At 36.9% G+C, this 27,421-nt stretch overlaps 1 protein-coding gene across 1 annotated transcript; it reads right to left on the bottom strand.

The window, feature by feature from the left end:
• Window positions 1-660: 660 nt before the first annotated feature.
• Window positions 661-26,368, bottom strand: LOC127949384 (sarcoplasmic/endoplasmic reticulum calcium ATPase 2). The gene is made up of 23 exons (XM_052546511.1): window positions 25,757-26,368; window positions 24,881-25,000; window positions 24,739-24,756; window positions 24,307-24,389; window positions 23,155-23,259; window positions 22,887-23,025; window positions 20,414-20,580; window positions 19,107-19,262; window positions 16,619-16,760; window positions 12,673-12,839; window positions 12,332-12,420; window positions 11,991-12,093; window positions 11,782-11,913; window positions 11,031-11,156; window positions 10,112-10,333; window positions 9,863-9,974; window positions 8,834-9,075; window positions 8,540-8,760; window positions 7,970-8,172; window positions 5,438-5,523; window positions 5,170-5,303; window positions 4,228-4,345; window positions 661-2,908 (listed from the first exon to the last, which is right to left on the bottom strand). The coding sequence occupies exons 2-23, from the start codon at window positions 24,996-24,998 to the stop codon at window positions 2,621-2,623; spliced, it is 3,171 nt and encodes a 1,056-aa protein (XP_052402471.1). The 5' UTR covers window positions 24,999-25,000; window positions 25,757-26,368; the 3' UTR covers window positions 661-2,620.
• Between the last annotated feature and the right edge of the window lie 1,053 nt (window positions 26,369-27,421).

Here is a 27,421-nt window from a genome sequence, read left to right as displayed (position 1 = left end):
AATGACGACAAAATAATATATAATAACTTTAGATTTTAAATTTCGCATGGATCAAATCGGGGCAAATATATTAATGAGAGTGACCAAATATGATGCAAGCAGTCACTGGCAAAACGTCATTCAAGCAATTTACCGATACCCTCAACAAAACACATGTATCATTTCATGCAACAGTCAGAATTTAAATGCAAAAAAGAGCTAGGAAAAAGCAACGTAATTATGTATTTCACACTTGTTTATGCAAAGATATGACAATCAAAATTGTGTCGTCATTCATTAATCCGACAATTAAAAAACAACAACAAAACAATAATAATAATAATAATCGCCAGCCGTAATCCATGAGTTTTATCACTGAGGTGATATGTAAATGTTTTTTTGTTTGTTTTTTACAGCGGTCCCCATTACATACAATTGCCGTCCGATTCGGGCTTAAAGTCTTTAGCGAAGTTCCATCTCGACTGTTTAAAAGACAAAAGACATGATATAAATATATATAGATTATATCTAACTTAAACAGGTGTAATTCACATTTTGAGTGTTAAAACACTTATATTTAGGCACTCATGAATCATCAGGTCTATCTGCATATCCTAGTGACTGGCTAAAAGTTCGGCCGTGACGTCAACATCTGCATAAAAAAAATACACAACAAGTGAATTTCAAACCAAGAGTTTATTTTCCATTTCATGAAGCAGTTTCCATTTCCGTTAATGAAACAGTGATTAAATGACAGTTATGGTATCAACTGTATGAATAACAAAATACTACTAAATTCAAAATGTATTCTTTTTCAACATAAATAAATATAATCAAAATGACAGAACAGGGTTTTTCTCTTTTATAATGTTCCTTTTTCTGGAATGGTTTTCAATGAAAAAAAACCCCATTAAGCCTCAGAGATAGGTTAGGGAAAAAATTACTTTAAATAAACTGATGATGAACATGAACCTGTCCCTTTTTTCCCTGGAACTTGAAAGCTTATTATAGAATTCAACCTATTCTTTCAATTTTTTGGGGGGCTCTGATTAAGTACAGATGCTATTTCCAAAGTAACCAGAATATAATGATTGGAGACCTGATAATGATGTTTGGTCTTAATAAAAATGAATTGGCCCCTGGTTAGATGAGGGTCCTATTAAAGGTGAAAAAGCAGGCAAATTTCCCATCATACAGGCACAGCAATAAATCAAAAGCAGTCACACTGAAAATATTTTAAAAAATCCCCTCTTCATATTGAAAGTAATGATTCAACATGATCAACTGTGTAAAACTGTGGAGAAATCCCAAGCCCCATGAAAAAAAAAAAAAGTACGTGACTGCAAGCAGTGTGACATGTATAAAGATTTTTAATGAAGCACAGTTTAGCTGGCATACCCGAATAAAAGATCATAAGACACACGGTTTCAAGAATGTTAATAGTATTTCTTAATTTAAAATTTGATGCATTGCTGAATAGCAGGCATATAAGAGAGAGACAATTTTCAAAGACAGTTACAGATACATGGATGCATTCCAGGTAAGATGCTGAAATGATTTGTTTTTCGTCATATGACTGTGGGAATCTGAGGACACTTAAATAAATGTCACAACAAAAGAGACGACTGACATTATGACTTGATTAAAAAATGAAAAAATAAAACAATGGTTTGGGTACCAAACAAATAATAAAAAGAAAATGCCAGAGACATAAGTATGTTAGTATTGAGTATTGTATTTTGCTACAAAAAAAAAAAAAAAAAAAAAATTGTTTTATCCCAAGCAAGTGAGGAAACATCAAACAGATAACTAATGGAACTTGGCATTATTCACACCAGAGGTTAAACAACATTTTTTTACAGTCTTCTTGGTGAATTTAATTGAACTTGAACTTGCTTTGACTTAAAGCAAAACGCCTAATATTTAGTTAAATTGTCTTAGGGGCCCACAAAATTTTCCTTCATTCCAAATAAGACATATACAACAAAAAGTATTAAATCAGGGATGTGTGACAGCATGTGGTAAAAGGAGTTTTTGACAGACAATTGCCATGCTTTTGAGGTGTCACAGCTACATTGCTTGAAAGGGAAGTGTGTAATTTCTGTGTAATTAGCAGTGCCAAACGTTTCCACTGTCTTTCATGGATTAGTTAAAATTATAAAAATTAATTCCAATGGATGAGCCAACATTGTTATGTCTCACCTGGCAAATATAAGACATTTGGTTTTGCTAGTATTACAGAAATTACACACATAAAAAGCAACTTATTTCATAAAACTAAAACGAATACAGATGTATGTGTATTAAAAAATAAATAAATAATACAAATAATAAACCGAAGAACAATGCAAAACCAGTGACACACAGATAAACTGAAGAAGGCGGTCATGAGCACAAAACATGCCAATTTCAATTTCCCTTCCTCTATATGTCCCTAATATTTCCCAGCATTCCTTTATCTGTGATTGTCCTGGTCTTGCTCTAGATTTCATCCCTACATCTTGGTTTTTCAAACAGAGCTCCAAATTTGTTCTGTATTGGATCGTTTTTTACTGCTTCTGCTTATCAGCTTCTTTTCTGCCTGCCTCTCTCTCTGACTCAGACATACTCACACACGCACTCACACACATCTTCCTTCTTTCTAATCCCAGAAGATGTTGGTAATGTCTGAGTCCAGGCTGAAGATCCAGACCAGCAATGGGCCAGAGATGAGCACAAATGACCAGGACACACCCCTAAATGCCCGTTGCAGCTTGCCAGTCACTCCGCTGGCTGCGATTCCATCCTCCTCCAGCTGCAGATCGCTGCCAGGCTCAATGTAGTTTCTGGCCAAGAATTTCAGGGCTTCATCCATTAAAATAACAGGCAGGGACATCTTGAGAACAGTCACCCACTGGGGCCAAGACAACGGCCGGATCTGAAATATGACCTACAGAGAGGAACAGTAACAGACATGTCAACTGCTTACTGGAATGATCATTAAATCACCCTCAGACCATTACAAACCCTCTTCCACAGAACACCATGCGATTAAATATACCAGTAAGTTTTTCTATGCTATTAGATGCTACTGAAGCAAAACGACAGCTTTGTGTAAGTCACAAACGCCTGATTTTCCCCACATTAAGTTACCACAAGGTTTTTGGAATGACACACTATAGTTCAAAAGTTCAAAATGGGTTAGCAAGAGTTTATAAAAAATAAAAATAAAAATTTCCAGCAAGGATGTGTCACTGAATTACAATACTCACACAAACAGAACATGGGCTGTGTTCGAAACGGCATACTTCCTTACTTCTTACTGCCCAGTACACAGTGTATTCTGCCTGCTATTTTTTAAATAGTGTGTGAAACAGTATATAAGCAACAAATATTTTAGAGTAGTGTGCTAAAGTGTTATCAAATGACAAAACATTAATTCAGCACAGCTGCTGAGATTGTTGCCTCAAATTAATTTACCTACCATTCTTTTTACAAAGGCTTGTTAATTAACCATTAATACTAGTAAGCAATGCTTTATTGCCCAATTGAACTCATTTCATAATTTCATAACTTTACATACTGAGCAGAACTAATAATAATTGTGTAAATAGTAGTTAGGTGGCAGATATTCTGTGTTAAAACTAGAATCAGCAAGATGTGGGAATCATTTGAAAGTGGCTACTATAATTGCGGCTGCCCACTAGGTGTCATTTGGTAGGGTCTGTCTTTGAGGCGCTGAAGCTTTGAATATTTTTTTGGTACAATCAGGAAAAAGCCTCAAAAGCTTCACAAAGCTTCATCTTAAAATGATTTGTGAAGGATCATGTGATGCTGAATATATTTATATTTATATGCATTTTTATATTTATATGCATTTTATATTTTAAAATGTATATTAAAAAATCACTGTTTTTACTGTATTTTGGTCAAATAATTGTAGCCTTGGTGAGTATAAAACTTTTGACCGGTACTATAAATATGGCAAATATTCCATAAAGCTTCAAGGGGGTTATGATTTACTGTATTACCCTCAGTCATTTCCTTCTTTTCTTTGGGAAGCCTTTCATCATCTGTGAAATTAATAGCAAATCCATCATTTCCAGATTGATTAGAAAACTACTTTCATTGTGGTTTATGCCAGACAGGCATGCACAAGTCCAAACTATTAAACACACATTTCTCACATTCCTCATTATGCCGAAGCATTTTTCTGTGATTGTGCAGCATCATCTTTACAAATTCTGGAGAACACAGCTGAATACTTACAGGAAGAGGGTCCACATATAAGATGAGGAAGTGTAGGGCCATGGAGAGACAGATGGCTCCCACCAGCCAGGGGTTTGACCACGGAGGCATTTTGAGTAGAGATTGATTTTCTGACAAACTGAAACATACACACACAAAGACAATGAGAGCAGTTCATGCTCCCCTGCTGTCTTAAAGTCAAACATAGGTAGAAAGTTCTGCCGTTTTCAGTATTATCACGGTTCAATCAAACATATTGTTTCAAAATCTAAACTACATGTAAGACATTTACTTAAATGTATTTACACTACCGTTTAAAGATTTGGGGTCGATAACCTATATATATATATATATATTTTTTTTTTTTTTGGAAATAAATTAAAACCTTTACATTTCGAGTAAATGACGTTCTATTAATTAAATAATCAAAAAAAAATATATATATATCATGGTTTTCACAAAAATAATAAGCAGCAGTGTATTCAACATTGCTGATAAAAAGAAATATTTCTTGAGCAGTTTAATCAGCATATTCCAATGATTTCTGAAGGATCATGTGACACTGAAGACTGTAGTAATGATGCTGAAAATTCAGCTTTGCCATCACAAAAATAAATTGCATTTTTAAATATATTCAAATAGACAATATCTAGTTTAAACTGCAATGGTATTTCACAATATTACTTATGTTACTGTAGTTTTGATCAAAAAAATTATGGTGAGCATAAGAGACTGGTTTTAAAAGCATTTAAAAATCGGAAGACTGCAAAATTCTGAACGATAGAGTATGTATTAGATAAACAACACACTGATGTATAATATACTGTGTACAAATAATAACAAACACTATAGTTCAAGTTTTTGTTTTTTGACAGCAAAATACCAAGTCAAAACTATATATATGCACCATGTGTGCTATTCTCCAGTCATTACAAGTTTTAGTTTTTTTTTTAAATCACATACCTGTTGAGGGCATTGCACATCTCTATAGTGACCAGCACAGACAGCGCCATAGTCATGGGGTAAGGAGACTCGAACACTGAGCACTGCACTCCTGCAAACTCAGCATGACCTTCACTGCACTGCAGATAGTGAGACTATAGAAGAAACAACAGGGAAAAATTATACATTTACTATAATACAGGATCAACAAAAATTCAACCTTCTGATTTAAGACAAAACAAGAATCAGAACTGTACTCTTTGACACTGCTGTAAATTATTTTTATTACCAGCTGGTAGAAATTGAGCTTTGGTCCATCATGAGCCGCCATGAACCACCAGGCAGCAGCTCCAACAGTTGCTGCCCCTACATAACCTACAGAATAGAGAGAGAAAGAGATGGCAATGCAACTTAGCAAATCAAGATATTCAGAGTGACCTCTTTAAATTTAATTCAGGCTCTGAAAGAGAGTTTAAGAAAGTTAAGTCTGTTGACTGTTCTCTTGTTTTTACTTCGCTTGGTTGACAGTAATGGTTAATCAATTGGAATTGATCTGCATTTTAATGAACCAATATTGATTTTGAAAATCCAAAATCAGTCTTTTAGTCTATGCTGTTTTCTGTTGAGGAATGTACAACAATTTCACTTTTACCCTCTTGTCGTTCCTAAAGACCTTCATTATCAAAATTATTGTTGAACCACTGATGTCACATGGACTATTTTATAGATGTTCTTGCTACCTTTCTGGGCCCTAAACATGTCACTTTTATTGCGGTCTATGCAGAAAGTAAGTCAGAAAGCTCTCGGATTTCTTCAAAAATATCTTCATTTGTGTTCTGAAGATGAACAAATGTCTTATGGGTTTGCAATAGCATATGAGGGTGAGTAATTACATTTACATTTAATAGATGCTTTTATTCAAAGCGACTTGCAAATTAGGAGAACCATAGAAGCAATCATAGGAACGCGAGAGCAACCATGCTGTGATAACTCTCATTTAGTCTAGCACAATACACATAGCTAGTTTTTTTTTTTAGAATAGAACAGAATAGAATAGGTAAGTACTAGTATTAGCTTGGCAGGTGTTGGTGAAAAAGATGTGTCTTCAGATTTATTATTCTTTTTTTAAATGGCCGAAGACTCAGGTTTTCGAATTAAGAAAGGGAGGTCATTCCATCAGCTGAGCACAGGCCAGGAAAAGGTCTGTGATAGTGATGTTGTGCCTCTTTGGGATGGCAACATAAGGCGTCGTTCACTTGCAGAACGCAAGCTTCTGGAGGACGCATAGGTTTGAGTTTAGAGTTTAGGTTTAGTTTGAGTTTAGGTATATTGGTGCAGTGCCAGATGTTGTCTTGTAGGCAAACATCAGTACCTTGAATTGTATGCAAATATTATTTAAATATTTAAATATATAAATATTTAAATTGCGCCTTTCAGCGCTTTTCTAAGTGCTAACTTCTAGGGGTGCTCTGATCACGATCGGCCGATTGTTAATGCGCATCTCGTCAGTGAAGCCGGTTCTCGCGCATTAACAATCGGCCGATCGTGATCAGAGCACCCCTACTAATTTCATGTAAGAAGTAAACAAGTAATTGATAACCATGATGTTAGTTTCTTGCACTGACTTTGCATAGATGTTAGCACAAAACACCATTTCACAAAAATAAATATATAAGCAAACAAACAAATAAATAAGCTTTTTTATTTTTTTTTATTTAAGTGCTCTTTCCCTTTATACTTAACCAAAAATACATATGTGTTGACTGTGAAACACGGTAGACTTTAATAATATGCATGTATGGTGTAATTACTACATTTACATGTCACTGCAAATGAGGAATGTGAACCTGGCACATGCTCCGAGTGTGCATGAGTGCACGGTCTCCAGCGCTGAATGGTTAAACACGGGCAAGAATTAAAAAGTAATGCAATTTATAAACTTTAATGACGATGTGACACTGCCTCAATTGTGCTTATAGAGATGCGATGTGTGGTGATTTGAAGTAATTTGTATATTTTGAGAGAGAAAGAGAGAGCGCGTGGTGATTCACTCCCACTGTTTGTGAAGTTACTTTTCACACAAGGTTTTCAAATTACTTTTTAAGTTATTTAATACAGAATAATAGCTTTATCATTTTTTCACCCGCACCAGACAGAGATGGTGCCGCTGCACATCATGCCAAACCTCTCACTGCAGGTGCATCATCAGCTTGATATTGTTTCTTTGAGATCAGCCTTTTTAGAGACCGCTGATCAATCCCAAAGCGATTATCGGCCGATTGTGATTGGTAGTCGATCAATCGGAGCACCCCTAATTTTCTTTTCCTGTTTTTTTTTTTACATGCGGCCTCGTACATTTATAAGGGTTTGAGTTTTAAACAAAATTACTGTGAAAGATAACACAAATATTAATATTAAAATTGTGAAATATAGATGTGATCACTGATCATGTTTGAATTAGAAGGGGTCAGATGGCTCAGACCAAGTCTAATCACTGCTGCACACCTCACACAAAGCTATCTGTTAGACACATGGGACAAAATTGATCTGTTTCACATTTATACCACATTTGCACTGATTGTCTGGCATAACTTCAAATTTAAGAGCTTTTCGTCTCTGTAACAAGGAATGTCACAAAAAGAAAAAAAACACTTTAGTGGATAAGAAGAGTTTTCCCCTGCATCAAGTAAAATGAAGAAAAAAAAAGACTGCTCTTGTGTATTATAGAATCTGACCTAACCTGATCAATAACTTTATCCTATATACAATAATGAAAGGTTTTAATCTAAATAACAAGGAGTGATGTGTGTAAATGACTCACAGCCGATGATGAGGTATCTGCAGAAGAGCCAGCCTGAAATAAGTGGTTCTCTAGGTGAGCGTGGGGGTCTGGACATGATGTCCAGGTCAGGGGGGTTGAAGCCGAGAGCAGTAGCTGGGAAACCATCCGTCACCAGATTGACCCACAGCAACTGGACTGGGATCAGAGCCTCGGGCATTCCCAAAGCAGCGGTGAGGAAAATACTGAGAGACAAAGAGAAAAAATACAATGCTTAAAATGGAAATTTTGCAGAGGAAATCCAGTCATCCATTCAGTAGGAATCTGTGTAATTGGGAATCTGAGCTAAGTGGACATGGTGATGAAAAAAAATATGGGATGGAAGGAATTTTTTTTTGTATTTTGTATTCTTTGTTTGGAATATGTTCTTTTGCAACTGTAATTGGGTGAAAGATTTCCTTGGCACATATTTCACAGCCTTCTGGATATATTTTCAGAGGAGATGCCATGGAGAGTGACGTCGTCTTACAACTGTTGCAGTGTCTGCAGAAATTTTGCTTGCTCAAAGTATAGTGTGACCATGGCTTTACTGTGATATTTGTCTGTACATACCAGACTACCTCTCCAATGTTAGAAGAAATGAGGTAACGGATGAACTGTTTCATGTTGTTGTAAATGGCACGGCCCTCCTCCACTGCAGCTACGATGGTTGAGAAGTTATCGTCTGCCAAGATCATCTCTGAAGCAGATTTAGCCACAGCCGTGCCTGAGCCCATAGCAATGCCAATCTCAGCCTTCTTCAAAGCTGGGGCATCATTCACACCATCGCCCGTCTGGACAGAAAACACAAGCGTTCATTCATTTGAGTTTTTTGCACATTTGCGTCTTATGTCTAGTAACACTTACCATCGCTGTGATATCACTGAGGCTTTGCAAATATTCTACAATGCGGCTCTTGTGCGTTGGCTCGACGCGGGCGAAACAGCGGGCGGTGCGGCAGGCCTCTCGCTGCAGGTGGGGAGGCAGCTCATCAAACTCCCGTCCTGTGAGGCCGCTGCCATATGGCCCACCTTCAGCCTCCTCTTCCTCCTGTTCAGTAATGATGCCCACTCGACGACAGATAGACAGGGCAGTGCCCTTATTGTCACCTAGACAAACCAACACAGGAAGAAGACCTTAGATTGACATACACATGCATATTTGTTTGTGTTTACCCTGCCCATGCACAATTAGATAATAGATTTGGAATCTTGTATTTGGAACTATATTTGTCACTGAGAGTGAGCTTTGAGATTTCATCATTTATTCACCCTCATGCAGTGTTGGAGAAGTTACTTAAGAGTAATGCATTTCGATATTGTTTTACTCCATAAAAAAGTAACTAACTGCATTACTTACTGAAGTTACTTGTTATTGAAAGTAATGCATTACATTGCTTTTGCGTTACTTTTTGTCCCATGGGGACAAGAAAGGTGTCAGTGAATAAATGGGAAAACAAAGTAACTAAGTTGTTGTTAATGAATTATTCTACAAGGTACCAGAAAAAGGTAAGTAGATTACATAACTAGCATTGCTTGTAATGTGCTACCCCTCAACACTGCCATAACATTATTCCAAACCCATAAGACTTTGGTTAAATCTACAAAACCCAAGACATTTTTTAATGAAAACTTAAAGGTTTCTATCTCTCCTTTGAGCCAAAACCAAAACTTAGAACAGAAGATCCAATTTTGCCTATTATAATATTAATAGGACAGTTAGTTGACAGGAAGCAAAGTGGGAAAAAGGAAGGGGGAGCATGATTGGGAAAGGTTCTCAAGACGGGACGAGGCTTGTTGGTTTGGAATGACAATAGGGTAGGTAAATGATGGCTGAACTTTCATTTTTGGGTGAACTTTCCCTTTCCAATCACTTCTATGTGTGTGTTTAACCCACCTGTGATCATAATGACCCGTATACCAGCCTGTCTGCACATACGCACTGCATTCAGCACTTCCTTCCTGGGTGGATCTAACATTCCCACACAGCCTACGAATGTCAAGTCCGACTGTGAGAGACAAAAAAAAGTGTTCAAGTTATAGCACTCAAATATATATATTTACTTCATGTACAATTAATTTCATATTAATTTGTCCTAAACTTATTCTCATGATTTCAGATTATTTATCGCACAAACTTGCTGACCTCATATTCTGTGAAGGCTGCAGAGTTCTCTAAGTTCAGGGTTCGAGGGTCAGGGGGTGAATCTCTAGTTGCCATGGCAAGGCAGCGAAGTGTATCACGTCCTGAGCCCCACTCTCTTACTGTGCTTAAGAGTTGCTCCCTTAGGTCAGAGGTCAGTGGTACCCGTGTACCACCTCCTACCCGTATCCAGCGGCAACGCTCCAGCACACTCTCTGGTGCCCCCTATGAAGAGGAATAGTGAGGAAAGTGTTCAAAGTAAAGTTCAAGAATCAAAAACCAGTTAAAAGTTGTAATAGGAATTAAAATCCACAGCATCAAGAGATAAAATGCATGTAGAATTGTAGATGGATAAGAAATTATAATATTACAAAAAATGATGCTTATAAAAATAGTTTTTTTTTCAACTATACAACAAATAATCCAGAAAAAATGCATCACTATTTCCTCAAAAATATTAAGCTTCACTGAAAAAATCAGATAAAATCAGCATATTAGAATGATCCATATTAGAATGATCAGGATCATGTGACACATCTGAATAAATAAATACATAAATAATAAATTATATATATATATATATATATATATATATATATATATATATATATATATATATATATATAGAACAAAGATGTCCAAGTAAAGTGGAACTTTAAAGTTCCAGTTCTAAAAATTTCCTTCTATAATTTTGAGATGATGCGACACTTTAAAAGGAAAAATAATGTTTTAAATATAGGCTGCTGAATGTTATGTTATATAATATATTTTTCAACATTTGTTCTTGCTAAAATAGATTGTTTTTGTATTAGTCTATTTTGTTTAAATATGTAGTTACAGTTTTATACAGTGATCTTCCAACAAAAATGCAAAATGAAAGGAATGGAATAGAGAAAGCTTTAAAGAAAGATGAAAACCAGACCTTGACAAACATCTTGGCACCTGAAGCAGAGCGAGTGAGTTTGTTTGGAGAGCAGAAAACAGACATGGACTTTCTGTCTCGAGAAAACTCCAGAGTCAGCTCTTTCCTCATTAACTGCTTTATGACCTGAGAGAAGACGCAAGTGAAGTGTGTAAGGAAGTACATTTTAGATGGTTTCTTTAACTCACTCATCATTAGTGACAGTAATTTCACAAGCAGCAGTTAAACAAAAGCCACCAAATAATATAAATATAAAAATAATTTATAAGGTCCACACAGAATCTGCACTTTTTTTCCAATTTTCTTTGCTGCTGATGAAAAAAAAAATCCAGTGTTGTGTTTTCAGTTCCTTGAGGGTGAAGTTTTACAAACAATAAAAAAGCAACTTTTCTCTCTCTGTAAAAAATGTATCATGCAAAAATGTGCATTCATCTACTCTTGACAAATAAACTATACAGAACAAAGAGAATATATTAAAGTGCGTACGATCAAATAATTCATAAATAAAAATACTACGGTAATATGGCTAAAAGGTTATAGTTTTATATGTATTAATTAACACACACACACACGCGCACACACACACACACACACACACATATTTGTGTGTGTGTGTAAATTCAAAATAATATAATAATACGTTAAATAGTAATAGTATTTTAAATAGTTCTATGTGTAATATACCATATCATACTCTTGTCACCAAGTGGAGATTCTGTGTTGGCCAACATATTACTGTATCAACACTCACTGAACAGCAGGCAGTGGCTCTTTCAGCAGGCGAGAGGCCTCTCAGGTCTGTGTCAAACACGTTCATCTTCTCCACCAGACAACAGAGAGCCGTCTCAGTCGCTTCTCCCACTTTCTCATACACACCTTTACTCTGAGAGGAAATGCAGCAAAAATTAGTTTTCTACAGCTTCATAATGACAGAGAGAATACGTAGATGTGCACACACACCTCGCTGTAATCCAGTGAAGAGTCATTACACAGGGCACAGATAGAGGCCATTTCCACCAGCCCTTCATACTGACTGCAGCGTACCATTACACCGTCCTTATACCTGACACAGAGACAAAAAAAGAGGATGGGAGGCATTGGAGGAGGACAGCAAATAGAAAATTCTGGACTGAAAATAGAAAAAATAATGGGTAAAGTGAGAAAAAGCGATCGATTAGGAATAGAGCAAAAATCTTAAGAAAGGCATCCCATAAATGTTTAGGCAAACCACAGCTTAGTTCAGAAGAGATTCCTGTGAGTTTGTGTGTATGTGTGTGTAGTTAGATGTGAAATAAACTCACACTTCTCCTTCAGGGGCGTAAGTAGATCCAGTTACTGTAAATTCGTTCAGTAAACACCTCTCACCTCCCACGATGTCCACAATAAACATCTGCACCCAGACAAACACACATGCACAGCCACGCATGCACAAACACACACACGATTAGTAAGTTTGATCCGTGGTTTTCAAGCATCATTCCATGTTATTATTAGATATTATTATTATTATTATTATCCTCTAGCTATCATAGAATGATAAAATCCCACAATGCATCTGTTAGAATTTTTATGCACTATTAGAAACTATTATTATAAGTACATCATTTAGAATAACTGTGGCTCTGGACACAGTCTCTCTCACCCTGCAGACTGACATCTGGTTGGTTGTAAGAGTGCCTGTTTTGTCAGAGCAGATGACAGAGGTACAGCCAAGTGTCTCTACTGATGGGAGGGAACGGACTATAGCATTTTTTCGGGCCATGCGGCGTGTGCCTAGAGCCAGGCATGTGGTAATAACAGCAGGAAGACCTGTGAGAAAGAAAAAAAGACATCAGTGAATGAGTTATGGAAAAAGATAGAGGAGTGGAGCACAGTAAAATGTACTATTGTACAATGAGATATTAAACAAAATTTCTCTAAATCCTTTCATTTTTAAAGAAAATCAAACTTTGTCAAACAACGCGTGTAGATTTAAATGCTGTATATTTATTTATATGAAATTTAATTTTCAGGAAGCTTTATAACAGTGGGTTTCTATTGTGCACTTCTTTCTAATTTACTATGAAATATTTAAATATGAGCCAAGTTATTTTAACAGCAAAGTGAATATTTTTTTTTTTTAGCATTTGCTTTCTTTAAAATCTTTTGCTTTCCTAAAAGCAGCACTCAATTTGAAAGTAAAATTTGATGTTCAAGGTTACAAGAGTTATCCAAAATGCATCTGACCTTTTGTACAAAATAGTTCACATAATCATGTCACAAATTTGATTAATGGATCCTTTTCACATATATGATGTGTTTCCAGTTATTTCACTGAATACTAGATAATGCTATTGCTGTGTCAGGGTTACTATAGTTAAAACTTAAACCATAAAACACATTTTTGTTACTTGAAATAAAAATAAGGATTTTATTTACTGAAACACACTGTAACTGTAAAACACAACTACCCTTCTCTCCTTAAGGAAAACAAACATTGGCACATGGAATGTCAGGACCATGTACGAGTCAGGAAACAGACAGCCGAGATGAGGAACAACAACCTGACCTTGTTAGGCATCAGTGAAGCATGATGGACCCAAGCTGGACAGAGATGACTGATGACAGGAGAGCTGTTGCTGACTGTACTCAGGGCATGAAGACAGTGATGCACCCCACACACAAGAAGTAGGCTTAATGTTGTCCAAACAAGTGCAGAGGGCTCTGATTGGATGGGAGACGCATGGCCCAAGGATCATCTCAGCATCTTTCCATGCAATGCTCCAACGAGCAATAGTGAAGAAGAGGATAAAGATCAGTTCTACAGACTGCAGAAGATCCTTGAGACCTATGCAAACAAGGATGTCACCATCCTCATGGGAGATATCAATGCCAAGTTTGAGTCAGACAAAACTGGATACGATCAAGTCATGGCCACCCATGGCCTCGGAGTGATGAACGAGAATGAAGAGAGATTTGAGGACCTGTGTGCACTCAACAACCTGGTCATTAGAGGTAGCATCTTTCCAAACAATTGGATCCACAATGTAAATGGACATCACTATACAGCACAAATCAGATCAACCACGTTTGCATTAACAAGTAATTCAGAAGATCCCTGCAGGATGTTAGAGTGAGAAGTGGAGCAGATGGCGCCCAACCATCACTTGGTGGTTTCAATACTAAAACTGAAGCTGAAGAGAAACCAGACAGATGCTTCAGACAGAAGAGTGAAGTACAATGCCAGGGGCGGCAGTGGCTCAGTGGTTCATGTAGGTTGTCTACAAACCGGAAGGTTGGTGGTTCGCTCCCCAGCTCCACCTGACCAAGTGTCGAGGTGTCCTTGAGCAAGACACCTAACCCCAGCTGCTCCCGACGAGCTGGATGGCGCCTTGCATGGCTGACACCGCAGTCAGTGTGTATGAATGAGTGTGTGAATGGGTGAATGTGAGGCAACTTGCAAAGCGCTTTGGATGGCAATGTGGTCTGTTGAAAGCGCTATATAAATGCAGTCCATTTACCATTTTGTAAAGACCCCATGATAAGAGGAACAGTTCGGACAGGCACTGGAAAATAAGTTCAAAGTACTTCAGGACCTTTTCGAAGAGGAAGATAATGTGATCAACAGGTGGCAGAAAGTGAAAGAGACACTAAGATCAACATGCCAAGAAGTAGTGGGGTTTAAGAAACACTTTGGAGTGGATCACAGCAGAGTCCTTGACCAAGATAGAAGACAGGAAGAGGAAGAAGGAAACAGTCAACAGCCGCAGGACTAGAGTAGCAAAGGCCAAGGCTCAAGAAGAATATGCAGAAGCTCACAGAGTAGTGAAGAGGAGTATTAGGAAGCAGGCAGCATACAGCGGATACATGAAAGAGCTGTATGATACCACCAAGCGACTCTCTGGGAGGTTAAGCAAGCTGGAAAGACCAGTTAGAGACAAGCAGGGCAATGCCATCAATAGCTTAGACTAGCAGATGAAAAGATGGGCTGAACATTTTGAGAAACCCAGTAACTCCGAAACCCCAGACATCGAAGCTGACTAGGGACAAGATCAGGAAGGCCATTACCCTGATGAAGTACGGGAAGGCAGCTGGACAAGACTACATCCCATCAGAGGTGCTAAAAGCGAACCTGGATGTGTCAGTGGATATGCTATAACTCTTCTTTCTGGGAGAAAGAAGATACACTAGCAGACTGGAAGAAAGGTTCCATAATTAAGCTTCCCAAGAAAGGTGACCTCAGCAACTGTGACAACTACAGGGGTATCACACTACTATCTGTGCCAGGAAAGGTCTTCAACCGGGTCCTTCTAGAGAGGATGAAGAACATCATCAACCCACAGCTGTGAGATGAACAGGCAGGCTTTTGGTAAAACAGATCCTGCATGGACCAGATTGCAAAACAGATTTCCAGTCACTGGAATGGAACTCCCCACTGTACATCAACTTCGTCGACTATGAGAAAACATTAGACAGACAGCGTGGACCAAGAGACCCTCTGGAAGCTCCTTAGGTTCTATGGAGTTCCAGCAAAAATGGTCAACCTAATCAGGAACTCCTACGATGACATGTCCTGCAGGGGGATCCATGGAGGACAGCTTACCAACAGCTTTCAGGTGTGAACCAGAGACCATCAAGGATGCTTGTTGTTGATCCTCTTCCTTCTTTCCATTGACTGGATAATGAAGTCGTCTACCGGTGGACGCAGAAAGGGGATCCAGTGGACCTTGTGGAAACAGCTAGGGACTTGGAATTTGTCAACAATCTTGCCCTCCTTTCACACAGCCAACAACAGATGCAAGATAAGATAAACATTGTGGCATTAATTTCATCACAAGTTTGCCTCGACATCCACAAAGAAAAGACCAAGATTCAGAAGGTCGGTACCATCAGTACAGAGCCAATTGCTCTACACAGAATTCCCCTGAATGAAGTGCAGTCCTTCACCTACCTGTGTAGCATCATAGACCAACAGGGCAGCACAAATGCAGACATTAAAACAAGGACTGGCAAAGCAAGAGCAGCCTTCACACAACACAAGAAATCACCAGCAAGGCAGTTAGGAAGATCCCCCAGGGAAATCAGAGGAGAGACTGTCCAAGAAAAACCTGCCAGCGTGACCTTGAAGCTGACACCACAAAGAAAGGCCCCGGAAAGAGGACTCTGGAGATTTGTTGTTGACGGCCCATATGACGGGTGGTAAGTAAATGAAATAATTAAAACTAAAACTGGACTAAAACTTTTTTTTTTTACTTTTGCTATTGGAGTAAATGGGAAGACAGAAATTATATTTTTGCAGTATATTTAAAAACTTTTATTTGTTGCTCTGTTTACCATTATATAAGTTTACCCAATTAAGTTTACCCAACAAATTTCCACTTCCAAGAACCAGGGAATGTGTAAAGGGCCCATAAAAAACAAAAAAAAGTTTAATCTTTTTCTAACTTTACATTTTCAAAAACCTAAAATATTATTTTCTGTAGGTGATTTTTTTTTTTTTTTTTACAATTTAAGATAGTCAAAATATTTTCAGACATCTGGAACTCAACATATAGCATTTAAATTATATGGCTATGGCAAAGATAAAAAATAGGTTAATATTTGCGCACCCTCAGGGATAGCGGCTACAGCCAGAGCGACTGCGATCTTAAAGTAGTACACAGCTCCACGCAGCCAGCTGCCTCCGTGCACTGGATCACTGAAGTGACCGATGTTAATGCCCCAAACCGCCACACAGATCACTGTGATCACCTTCAGACAGAAAGAGAAAGAGAAAGAGAAAGAGAAAGAGAAAGAGAAAGAGAAAGAGAAAGAGAAAGAGAAAGAGAAAGAGAAAGAATGACTCACATTCAAACAGTTACTTCTGACCCAACCTCTGGAGCTCGACAATGCTGACAAATTGCTGCAGAGTGCATGCTAAATGTTACGTAGCAAATGAGAGGATCTGTCAATGAAATACTGTAAATGTATTTTTACATTTGCATTGTATTTTTGGGTTCATTTATTTAACAAAGGCTGTTTTGGGAGTGGAATACTATATTAGATTAGATAAGAATACATTCACTTCAATTGTTATTGGGCAAAGTACAAGTACACAGCCAATAAAATACAGTTATATGATATGAGGAATAGATGCCAAGAGATAAGTTAAATGCAAATGACAAAGAAAAAAAATAAGAGAGGGTGCAGATACAGTGATAATGATGTATAAATGGAAGATGACAATTATAGTGTAAATGGCAATGTGTATACAGGTGCTGATCATATAATTAGAATATCATCAAAAAGTAGATTTATTGCACTAATTCCATTCAAAAAGTGAAACTTGTATATTATATTCATTCATTACACACAGGCCGATATATTTCAAATGTTTATTTCTTTTAATTTTAATGATTATGACTGACAACTAAGAAAAAAACCTAATACAGTATCTCAGAAAATTAGACTATTGTGAAAAGGTTCAATATCGAAGACACCTGGTGCCACACTCTAATCAGCTAATTAATTCAAAACACCTGCAAAGCCCCTTTAAATGAACTCTCAGTCTAGTTCTGTAGGCTACACAATCATGGGGAAGACTGCTGACTTGACAGTTGTCCAAAAGACGACCACTGACACCTTGCACAAGGAGGGTAAGACACAAAAGGTCATTGCAAAAGAGGCTGCCTGTTCACAGAGCTCTGTGTCCAAGCATCTAAAGCATCTAAAGACAAAAAGGACTGGACTGCTGCCGAGTAGTCCAAAGTTATGTAAATGTCTTTGTAAATCAGGGTCCCAGAGTATGGAGTAAGAGAGGAGAGGCACACAATCCATGTTTCTTGAGGTCCAGTGTAAAGTTTCCACAGTCAGTGATAGTTTGCGGTGCCATGTCATCTGCTGGTGTTTGTCACCTGTGTTTTCTGAGGTAGGTCCAAGGTCAACACAGCCGTATACCAGGAAGTTTTAGAGCACTTCATGCTTCTTGCTGCTGACCAACTTTATGGAGATGAAGATTTCATTTTCCAACAGGACTTGGCACCTGCACACAGTGCCAAAGCTACCAGTACCTGGTTTAAGGACCATGGTATCCCTGTTCTTAATTGGCCAGCAAATTCGCTTGACCTTAACCCCATAAAAAATCTATGGGGTATTGTGAAAAGGAAGATGCGATATGCCAGACCCAAGAATGCAGAAGAGCTGAAGGCCACTATCAGAGCAACCTGGGCTCTCATAACACCTGAGCAGTGCCACAGACTGATCGACTCCATGCCATGCTGCATTGCTGCAGTAATTCAGGCAAAAGAGCCCCAACTAAGTATAAGTGCTAAGTATTGAGTGCTCTACATGCTCATACTTTTCATGTTCATACTTTTCAGTTGGCGAAGATTTCTAAAAATCCTTTCTTTGTATTGGTCTTAAGTAATATTCAAATTTTCTGAGATACTGAATTTGGGATTTTCCTTAGTTGTCAGTTATAATCATCAAAATTAGAAGAAATAAACATCTGAAATATATCAGTCTGTGTGTAATTAATGAATATAATATACAAGTTTCACTTTTTGGATATTATATTTACAAAGTTATATTTACTTTTTGATGATATTCTAATTATATGACCAGCACCTGTAAATATAATAGGTGCAGTGAGTTCATGAGTAGCAAAAATTAGCAAAAAGGTCAGAAATAGTAAAGATAATGAGGTACAATAATGAGGTACAAAAATGGCAAATTGCCATCACAGTGCAAATTATATGCTCTAAAAAAAATCAAGTATAGCAAGGAAAAAGCTAAATTAAGCAAACGGCAGAATATGGAATATGATACAGATTTTGTGTCAGATTTTTTAATCTTTTGGAATATATATGGCACAGTATATATTAAAGAGCCAACTAGCTTTTTAAAAGTCATATGCACATACAAGATTAAATATATGCTAAAATGTTGCATATTCAAAAAATAAATAAGATTATTTCGTAATTTTAATCACATTTTGTTTAAACAAATCAAGGAAAATGAGCACAGTGCTCTGCTTCTTACTGCACATTGTTTTCATACAGAAAATTTAGATAATGTGCAAAATCAAAAAGAGAGAGCACAGATAATTGAGATTCCTACCTTAGAGAGTTGCTCTCCAAACTGGTCTAGTTTCTGCTGTAGAGGGGTTCTCTCTGGATCGGTGGCTGCCATCTCATCTCTGATCTTCCCGATCTCTGTATGCACCCCCGTGGCCACAACAACACCTATCGCTCGCCCTGCTGCAATGTTTGTCCCCTACACAAACACATATTCACAAGTGGATCAGATGAACTGTCATATAGAGTAATTACTATGAGCATAATTGAATTTCCAGGATGGATTAACATCACCTACCGTACTCATAACAAACTTGGGAATTAAGAAATTGAAGAAAATGAACAAATGAATAAAATGTTATTGGCCAGTTGGACAGGAATTGTGACATAATACATTATTTAAAATGCTATTTATAAATGAAAAGTAATTTAATTTAGATCTAAGCAGTACTAGACGTACTAAAAGAGAAAGTATCTTTTTACCTCAACTTTTACTTCAGTTGAAAATGTACCAACTTTAGAAATCTATGGGCAATATATTCCTGACTTTAAGCTATGAAAATGAAATCATAAATAACAAATAACATCATATATGTTTGATAATATTTTCATAGCACTTAGTAGCTACTTTTTTAACACCTACCATTGTCCGCTGAGACAAAAAGTTAATTTTGGAGCCTAGATGTGTGATATTTAAAGTCATATCATGGTAACACTTTATTTTACAGTGTACTTACCCAAAAAAGTACTGTAATATAATATGGGGTAACTTTACGGGTTAAGATAAGATTCAGGGGTAGGTTCAGGGTTAGAACCAAGTTATTACCCAGTTATTATAATTATTACAATACATACATAAGTAAGCACAAGTAGAACAGGACTGTAAAATAAAGTGCTACTCATTTCAATCATTGTTTTGCTTTTTCATTTTGGATGGGTCCTCCAAGTCACTGTTTATGTTCCTGTCCTTACATGGCCAGACATCTATTAGAGTTTCTCAGCGGGACAGAAGTAATGGAGGCTTTAGTGTGCGTGTGTGGGTGTGGGGCTGGAGTCTTTGAGGCTGGTACTCTGTGGTCATTATCCATCTGAGAGCTCAAAGCCTGTGTGATGTGATGACTCAGTCTATAGCCATGTGGGAGCAAACAATATGAGTGATGTTTTATTCAACACACAGACTTAACTGCCAGAAATAATCCACTACAGTACAAAAACCATCATACACATCCACATCTGGCCGAGTTTTATCCAGTGCCTAAACACCAAAGGTAACAAAAACAAAACTTGAAATTCATAAAGAATCGCTGCAGATGGACAGATAACTAACATAATCCCTCCAGATAATCTTACAGAAAAGAGCATGTTTTTCTTATCCTGGTTGACGGCACGGGGGTCAGGCACTGGGTCTGTGTGTTTCAGGACGGATACAGACTCCCCCGTCAGGATGGACTGGTCCACTCTCAGAGTAGTAGAGCGTATGGAGGTCAGTCGGATGTCTGCTGGGACTTTATCACCAACTGGAGAAAAGCAGATGCAAAAAAGATAAACTTGTGTCATTTTTTTTTATCAGGCATGTTATGCGATGAGAACAGTAAAGGTATCAAAGATATACATTTTTACAGAAATGCAACCAATGTAATCAGCACAAATGAGAAAGGGTTTAGGTAATGTATAAAAACATACTTTTGATGTATTAAAGCACTTTTTGAGCAACAGACAGACTTTTTTTCTATTTAACTATCATCCTCTCCTTTTTTTTCCCAATGAAATATATTTTTGGAGCCACTTATGATAAAATGATGATGTTTGTTGAAAAGGTTTCAAACTGCAATAATAATTAAGGTAACAAATTGTTTTATTTCATTAGACTGCATCAAAAATAAGTTCAAATAGTCTGTGCCGACAGACTTTTGGGCAGCGGCAACATATATCGCCATCGTGCTTCGGGTGTCCTGAGTTCAAATCCCAGCCCATGGACCTTTCCCGATCCCCACCAAACTTTTCCTGTCACTACACTAGCCTATCTAAATAAAGGCAAAAATACCCCCCCCCCCCCAAAAAAAACTAACATTTTTAGAAAACTTTCTTTTTATATTTAATATTTATATATATTATTGACTGTGCTCTGGTGTGTTAATTACATTAAAAAGGACCCCTGTAGCATTTCTGCAACACTCAGAAAAAAAACAGTCTATACTGGGATGTTTTTCTATCACTAAATGTTGGGAATTGAAGAAGAAAAAAGGTATTTAAGTGCTTTAAATAACTACTGTCCTTTTGCTACAGTGGGACTCTGAGGTTTAGACTACAATACTGCTGATTAGCACCCCATACTTTACAATCTATCTTTAGAAACCAATGTCAATCAAGATACAGTTCGACGCAAAAAAAATGTCAACCTTATTTTTATTCATTAGCTTTGGAACTCTTAGAATGGAACTTTGAGTGGAGGGCCAAAAAAAATTCTGAGATTGTGTTTTAACCGTTTGTGTCAAATCTGATACCAAACACCACAAAAACTTCAAAAATTGGTTCAAATAAAAATACATCATGTATTATCAGCATAAAAATTTGAGTGAATGACTGAATTAAAAGACATTTACATTGTCATTGTCACTTATTTGATTAGTGCATTCATTTTATTTATTTTAAACCATTTAAAATCCTCCCTGTGACCCTACATAGGAGGGGAAAAGATAGATGGATGGATGAGTGATTCAGATCTTAAAACAATCTCTTTTTTTCAGGTTTAAATTAGATTTTGAGTACTCAGATTTTCACAGTATATGTTACATGTATGTAAATGAATATGAGATTTACTTTGAAGAGAACAAATGATAATTGCAAATGCAGCTACAAAGGAGAGTCAAATTAGGTTGATTGCCAATTAGCAGCAAGCATCAGCTATAAATGGGTTCAGACGATTAAGACTTTGATGTGAGTTTTCAAAGCAACAAGAGGCAACTGACAGTGTTCCAAAGATGCCAAGTGCTACAGTTGCAGGTGCAGAATGCAGCACATTTAATGCGTCCAGGGAAACAGCCTATAAAAATAACATGCGCAAATAAATCTGGAAAAACTTCACTGACGCAAAAGGAACTGTGGCTGCAAGTCACAGCTCACCAACAATAATAATAGGACAGTTCAATGCATAACTGGCCTAAAGCCCAAGCATAATTTCAGAAATGTAAACAGTATTTAATACAAACCTCATAACCCAGGAAATTCTGACAGTAGCATTTTATTAATGCAAAAGTAAATAACCTGTTTAAGGAATCTAAAACCTTGTTCACTAAAAAAAGTAAAATTAGATTTTTTTCATAAATACATGGTGGGGACCTGTGATATTTTGGGCAGCAGTCTCACGGGAGTCATTACTTCAGATAATCAATGTGCGTGTTTTTTGGAAAGAATCCAACTATGCCAAACATGAATTTAACAATACTTTGCCTAACTGTGGGAACAGCTGGCTATTTTCCTGAGAAATGCATTTGAGACAGACTGTACTAGGCAGTTTTGACTGGCTTTGACAAACAATCAGAACACAGCCATCTCTATTCAGCAATGTCCTAAAATTATCTCCAGACATCTCCTTTGAGAGTGGACCTCTTTTTTTTCTTTACGGAAACACTTACCACATCTATTTTATTTTCTCTAACTTTTACTCCAGCCTCTTAGAAATGAATTATAAAAGGCAAATGGGACATAAATGAAACACATTAGCGTACCGATGAACAAACTAAAAATAAATGTCTCATTAAATTCATTTTAATTTGGCAAATTTAAAAAAAAAGTGATGTAGAAATCTAGTTCTAATTCTTACCAGCCACCTCCACAATGTCTCCAGGCACAATCTCCCTGGCTCTGACCCTCTGAACACTCTTCCTGTCCTGTCTGTACACCTTCCCCATTTCAGGCTCATATTGTTTTAGGGCTTCAATGGCATTTTCTGCATTACGCTCCTACAAAATCATACACACAGTGAATTGTAATTTCTAGCAAATCACCCGGCATTATTGTCTCATCCACAGGCTTCATATATTTTATATTAACATATTTAAGAGGTATTTAAGAATTTACATAGCCTTTACCTGCCACACTCCTACAATGGCATTGGCAATAAGAATGAGGAGAATGACAAATGGCTCTACGAAGGCTGTGATTGTTCCTTCCCCTTCCTCAAACCAGGCCAGAGTCTGAAAGACAGAGAAAGAACAATGTAATGCAAAACATGGGCAATATGAATTTTTCTCTAAGCTTTATGATTTCCAACAGAATGTAAACCATGTTCCCATGCAAATGTCAAACCAGATTCAGAACAACTGCATAAACATACATTTCCATTTAAAAATCTAATCGATTCTAAATAAGGCTTTCAGTTGGTTCTAACTTTTATCTTAAATCTAGTGCAAACATATTTTTTGTGTGGACATTTGTGTATGCAAAGCTTGAGACAGCAAACCAGGCTTTTATTTGTAACTCTGTGCAAGAATTAAATTAATGATAACTAAAGCATTATTTTAGTTTGTATGTATTATTAAAATAAGGATAATACAGATTTTAATTTACATGCATTTAAAATATATTTGGAAAAAAAAAAGGGTAAAGAAGATAAGTTAAAAAGAATTGGCCAAAATTAGCTATTAGAATTGCATAAATAATGCCAATTAATGGGTTTGAATGGGCATTAATGTTTTTCTTCTATTTTTTGCTGAATACTGAAATATATATATATATATAATAATATATATATATAATTTTTTATTTTAATAAAATGATAGTCTAAATATGAAATTAAAAACTACGCCAACAGGTGGCAGCAGGTCAAGTGAGTAATTCAATGATCCATTCAACCAACTCGCTCAAATGACTGATTCATTCAAAAACAAAGCAAGTGACCATCTTTATGAACAGCTCACTGAATCATCAGCTCACTCAAATTGTTCAGCAAAAACAGACAAACATTTTTTTCAGAAGTACTGAAAATATTGTGTCAGTAAGCACAATATTAACTTATTGTTCATTGAATTGTTACCTAAAATCAATTTGCAATTATACAGATATTTTGAGATGGATGGATAGATATTTGGCAGTAGTATTTGTGGATGAATGGAGATTGCTAGAGTTTTGTAGAATTAATGCATATGTGTTTGGTCTCTATAAATGTGAAAAGCTTGTGCTATTGTGCTGTGGCAGCACTACTCTTGTGTAGAGAGTAAACACAGTCTTTGATTTATACTTACAAAGGAAATACAGGCAGCAAGGAGAAGAATCCGAACTAGCAGATCCTCAAACTGCTCCAGAACAAGTTCCCATAGTGACTTACCTGTAAACACAACAAAAAATGATAAAGACCTACGGTGGTCACAAAGTTTCAACATCACTTTCCATTAAGTGAAAAAGAACCCTCAGAAAACTAAAACCTGGAACATGTAAACCTCGTAAACATGAAAAAAAAAACATTACAAATACATCTTTAACATTCAATCAAGATCTATTCAGCTACAAACAGAGTGCAAACCTCATCCAACCTCCTCAAGGGAGTCTAATAATAACTAATTATATAGACAACCAGCATCTCCCATGAAACAAAGGTAAGCTCAGAGAGACTTTTAACTTAGAGAATATGATGAAAGATCTGCTAATAATTACACAAACCCAAGGGAGCAGCTCACCTTCTTCTGCAGGTAACTCTGTGGCACAGGTTATAGCAAAGTAAAATGAGCAGAAGATAAGATATAAAGGTTAAATTCAATCTCATCATGACATTTTCTATTGTTCATAATGGACAAAACAGTTGTGGAAGATATGTAGTACCATTGGGGCCCCATCTTTCTCTGCTCTTCCTTAATTGCTCAGAGCTCAGTCCCGTTGTCTCGTTGACACCGAAATATCCCAGCACCTCCTCAACCGTCTTTGTATGGGCATTGTCCATCCCTGCAAGGAAATAATAGATTTCAAAATCTAATTCCATCATATTTTACTCAGCCTTACCTGAAAATGACAACCTTCCCATGTAAAAAATAATAGTCGCAGTCACTGTCCACTTTGACTGCATGAACACAAGAAACAATGAAAGTGATTTCTGTCAGGTTTGGACCAACATAAGGGATTCAACATGTCATATTTTCATTTTTATCTGAATAATAGCTTTCAATTTCAAACAAGGCTCAGATACTAGCAGGAACTTTCGATATTTAAAAAAAAACTGTATCCTAACGTAAACGTAACGTAACAGTAAACACCTGTGCGCACCTGCTGTGTATTTATGATTAACGGTAAGATACCTCCCTGAATGAAAGACCCAGGATATTATATTTTCCGGAAACTGTATTAAGACGCGAAACTACCTGTTATTACTGTGCGTTACCTGCAGGTTTAGTTATAACGATGACTTTCTGAATATAACCATTCAGGATAATATTTAACTCTATAACGTTAGGTCTCACACATAAATATCCCAGGCAAAACGTTTCGGTTCATTTTATGCCAATGATGTTGTAAATGTAAATAATAGCGAGTGATTACGAGCTGTGAATTGTGTATCTTTCTGTCAAGTTTGGCTTACAGCTGACTGGGCAAAATACACGCACACAGCGCTGATCAGATTCCCTTAATGACTGATCCTGCAGGCACTGTGATCGATAACTTCCCAATCTACTGTATCAGACACACCGACAAAACCTTACTCACCAGTTTAATTGTAACGTTAATTCGGTCCTCTGCAAACCAATAACTTCAGTTACACCAAACCGATTTGCTAAACCGCGACAAGAGAGAATATATCCCAGTTAAAACCCAATGCGGTGTGTGCTGTTGTAGATCGATCTGCTGATGAAATCCAGTCGGACGGAGAGGCAGAGATCGCACTGCAGCGCTGCTCAAGGCAAGTGAGGATTTTCTGCTATACGTTTTCCTTCAGATTTCAGCATGATCCGGAATATTATACAAAAATAATTTACTGTGGGATGAATGACTGATTTTTTTTTTTGTAAATTTTCGACGCTGACAAGTCTTCCTGAATGTACCGGTAGTATTTAAAATTGCCAAGCCGATGCTATAATCCACCGCTACCTCCTTTCCACATAACCGTCGCTTTATTTAATACTAGGTCACTGAGCGACATTATTACCGTAGGCGCTTCAGTCGCAGTATCGAAGGGCAACGCTGCAGCCAATGAGCGATCAAAACCTCATCCGGACGGATGGAGTGGACAAATCAGCTTCGTCCATCTACTGATAGTTCCGCCTGCTCGTTCTTACTGCAGGAGGGCGAGGCTTCCACCCACACTGTGGCTTTCTGTTTAACTAGTGACCGTTGCGTGCGACAATAAACGCCATATAATTTATTTTTATATAAACCACTCAGGCTACGTGAATGTTAAGTGACGCTGTTGTGAACCAATGAGAAACAGCTCTAACCGAAGAGGCGGGACAACGTCGCTTGGGTCAATAAATCCAGCTCCTCCCCCCGCATCCATCTGTCACTCAAGGGAGGCTGATGACGCGCTCGCTGGTGAATACTAGGACCATACGAATGAGGTCGATATGCAGAGCCAGCAAATTTGGTCAAACCCATAATCCACGTCGACGTGAAAATATTATAATGAATTCTAGCCAAACAAACAGGTTGATGGGTGGAAGGGTATCTGACCTATTTCAGTGATTGCAATAATTATCTGCCCCTAATTAATATCATTCTCGAGAGTGACTGTTGTAATTCCTGCATGCATATGTTACATATACATATGCCTTACTGTAAAAGCTATTTTAACAGCTAGAAGTGCAAAAAAAGAAAAAGAAAAAGAAAAATCTAATTGTCTATTGGGTGATCAATAATATGTATCTGACTTCGATTTCACTTCACAGATATGTCATTGACCACTCAATAGACAATTGCATTTTTTTTTTTTTGCACTTCTAGCTGTTAAAATAGCTTTTACAGTAAGTGTAATTTATATATGTGTGAATGATATATATAAAACTTTTGTTAATTAGGAAATATTGCAGCACACAGCACAGGGGATCTTTAGATCTATAAAAGCAAGTGGGCCTATAGAATTATAATAAAACATAAAACATTTTTATGTAGCATGCCCACTTTCAATTACATATAAAAACATTTAAAAGCATCGGTAAAAGTGATCATTATTAATCGATATGTTAAACAATTAATGCTTTTAGCAAAATTGTTTGGGATCCACTTAAATATTTGAGATTTACCGAATGCTGCTAAAATATTGTCAGATAGGCCTTTTAACTTTTAATTTGTGGTTTACGATTATAAGGTACTTACAAAATTTAAATGTAACACAAATTTATAAAAAGTGACAGAATATACCAAAAAGATAAAAAAATA

The sequence above is a fragment of the Carassius gibelio genome, chromosome B1, assembly GCF_023724105.1.
Source record: "Carassius gibelio isolate Cgi1373 ecotype wild population from Czech Republic chromosome B1, carGib1.2-hapl.c, whole genome shotgun sequence".
Lineage (NCBI taxonomy): Eukaryota > Metazoa > Chordata > Actinopteri > Cypriniformes > Cyprinidae > Carassius > Carassius gibelio.
Note: the sequence above shows the minus strand (reverse complement) of the source record. Positions and strands in the feature narration are given on the sequence as shown.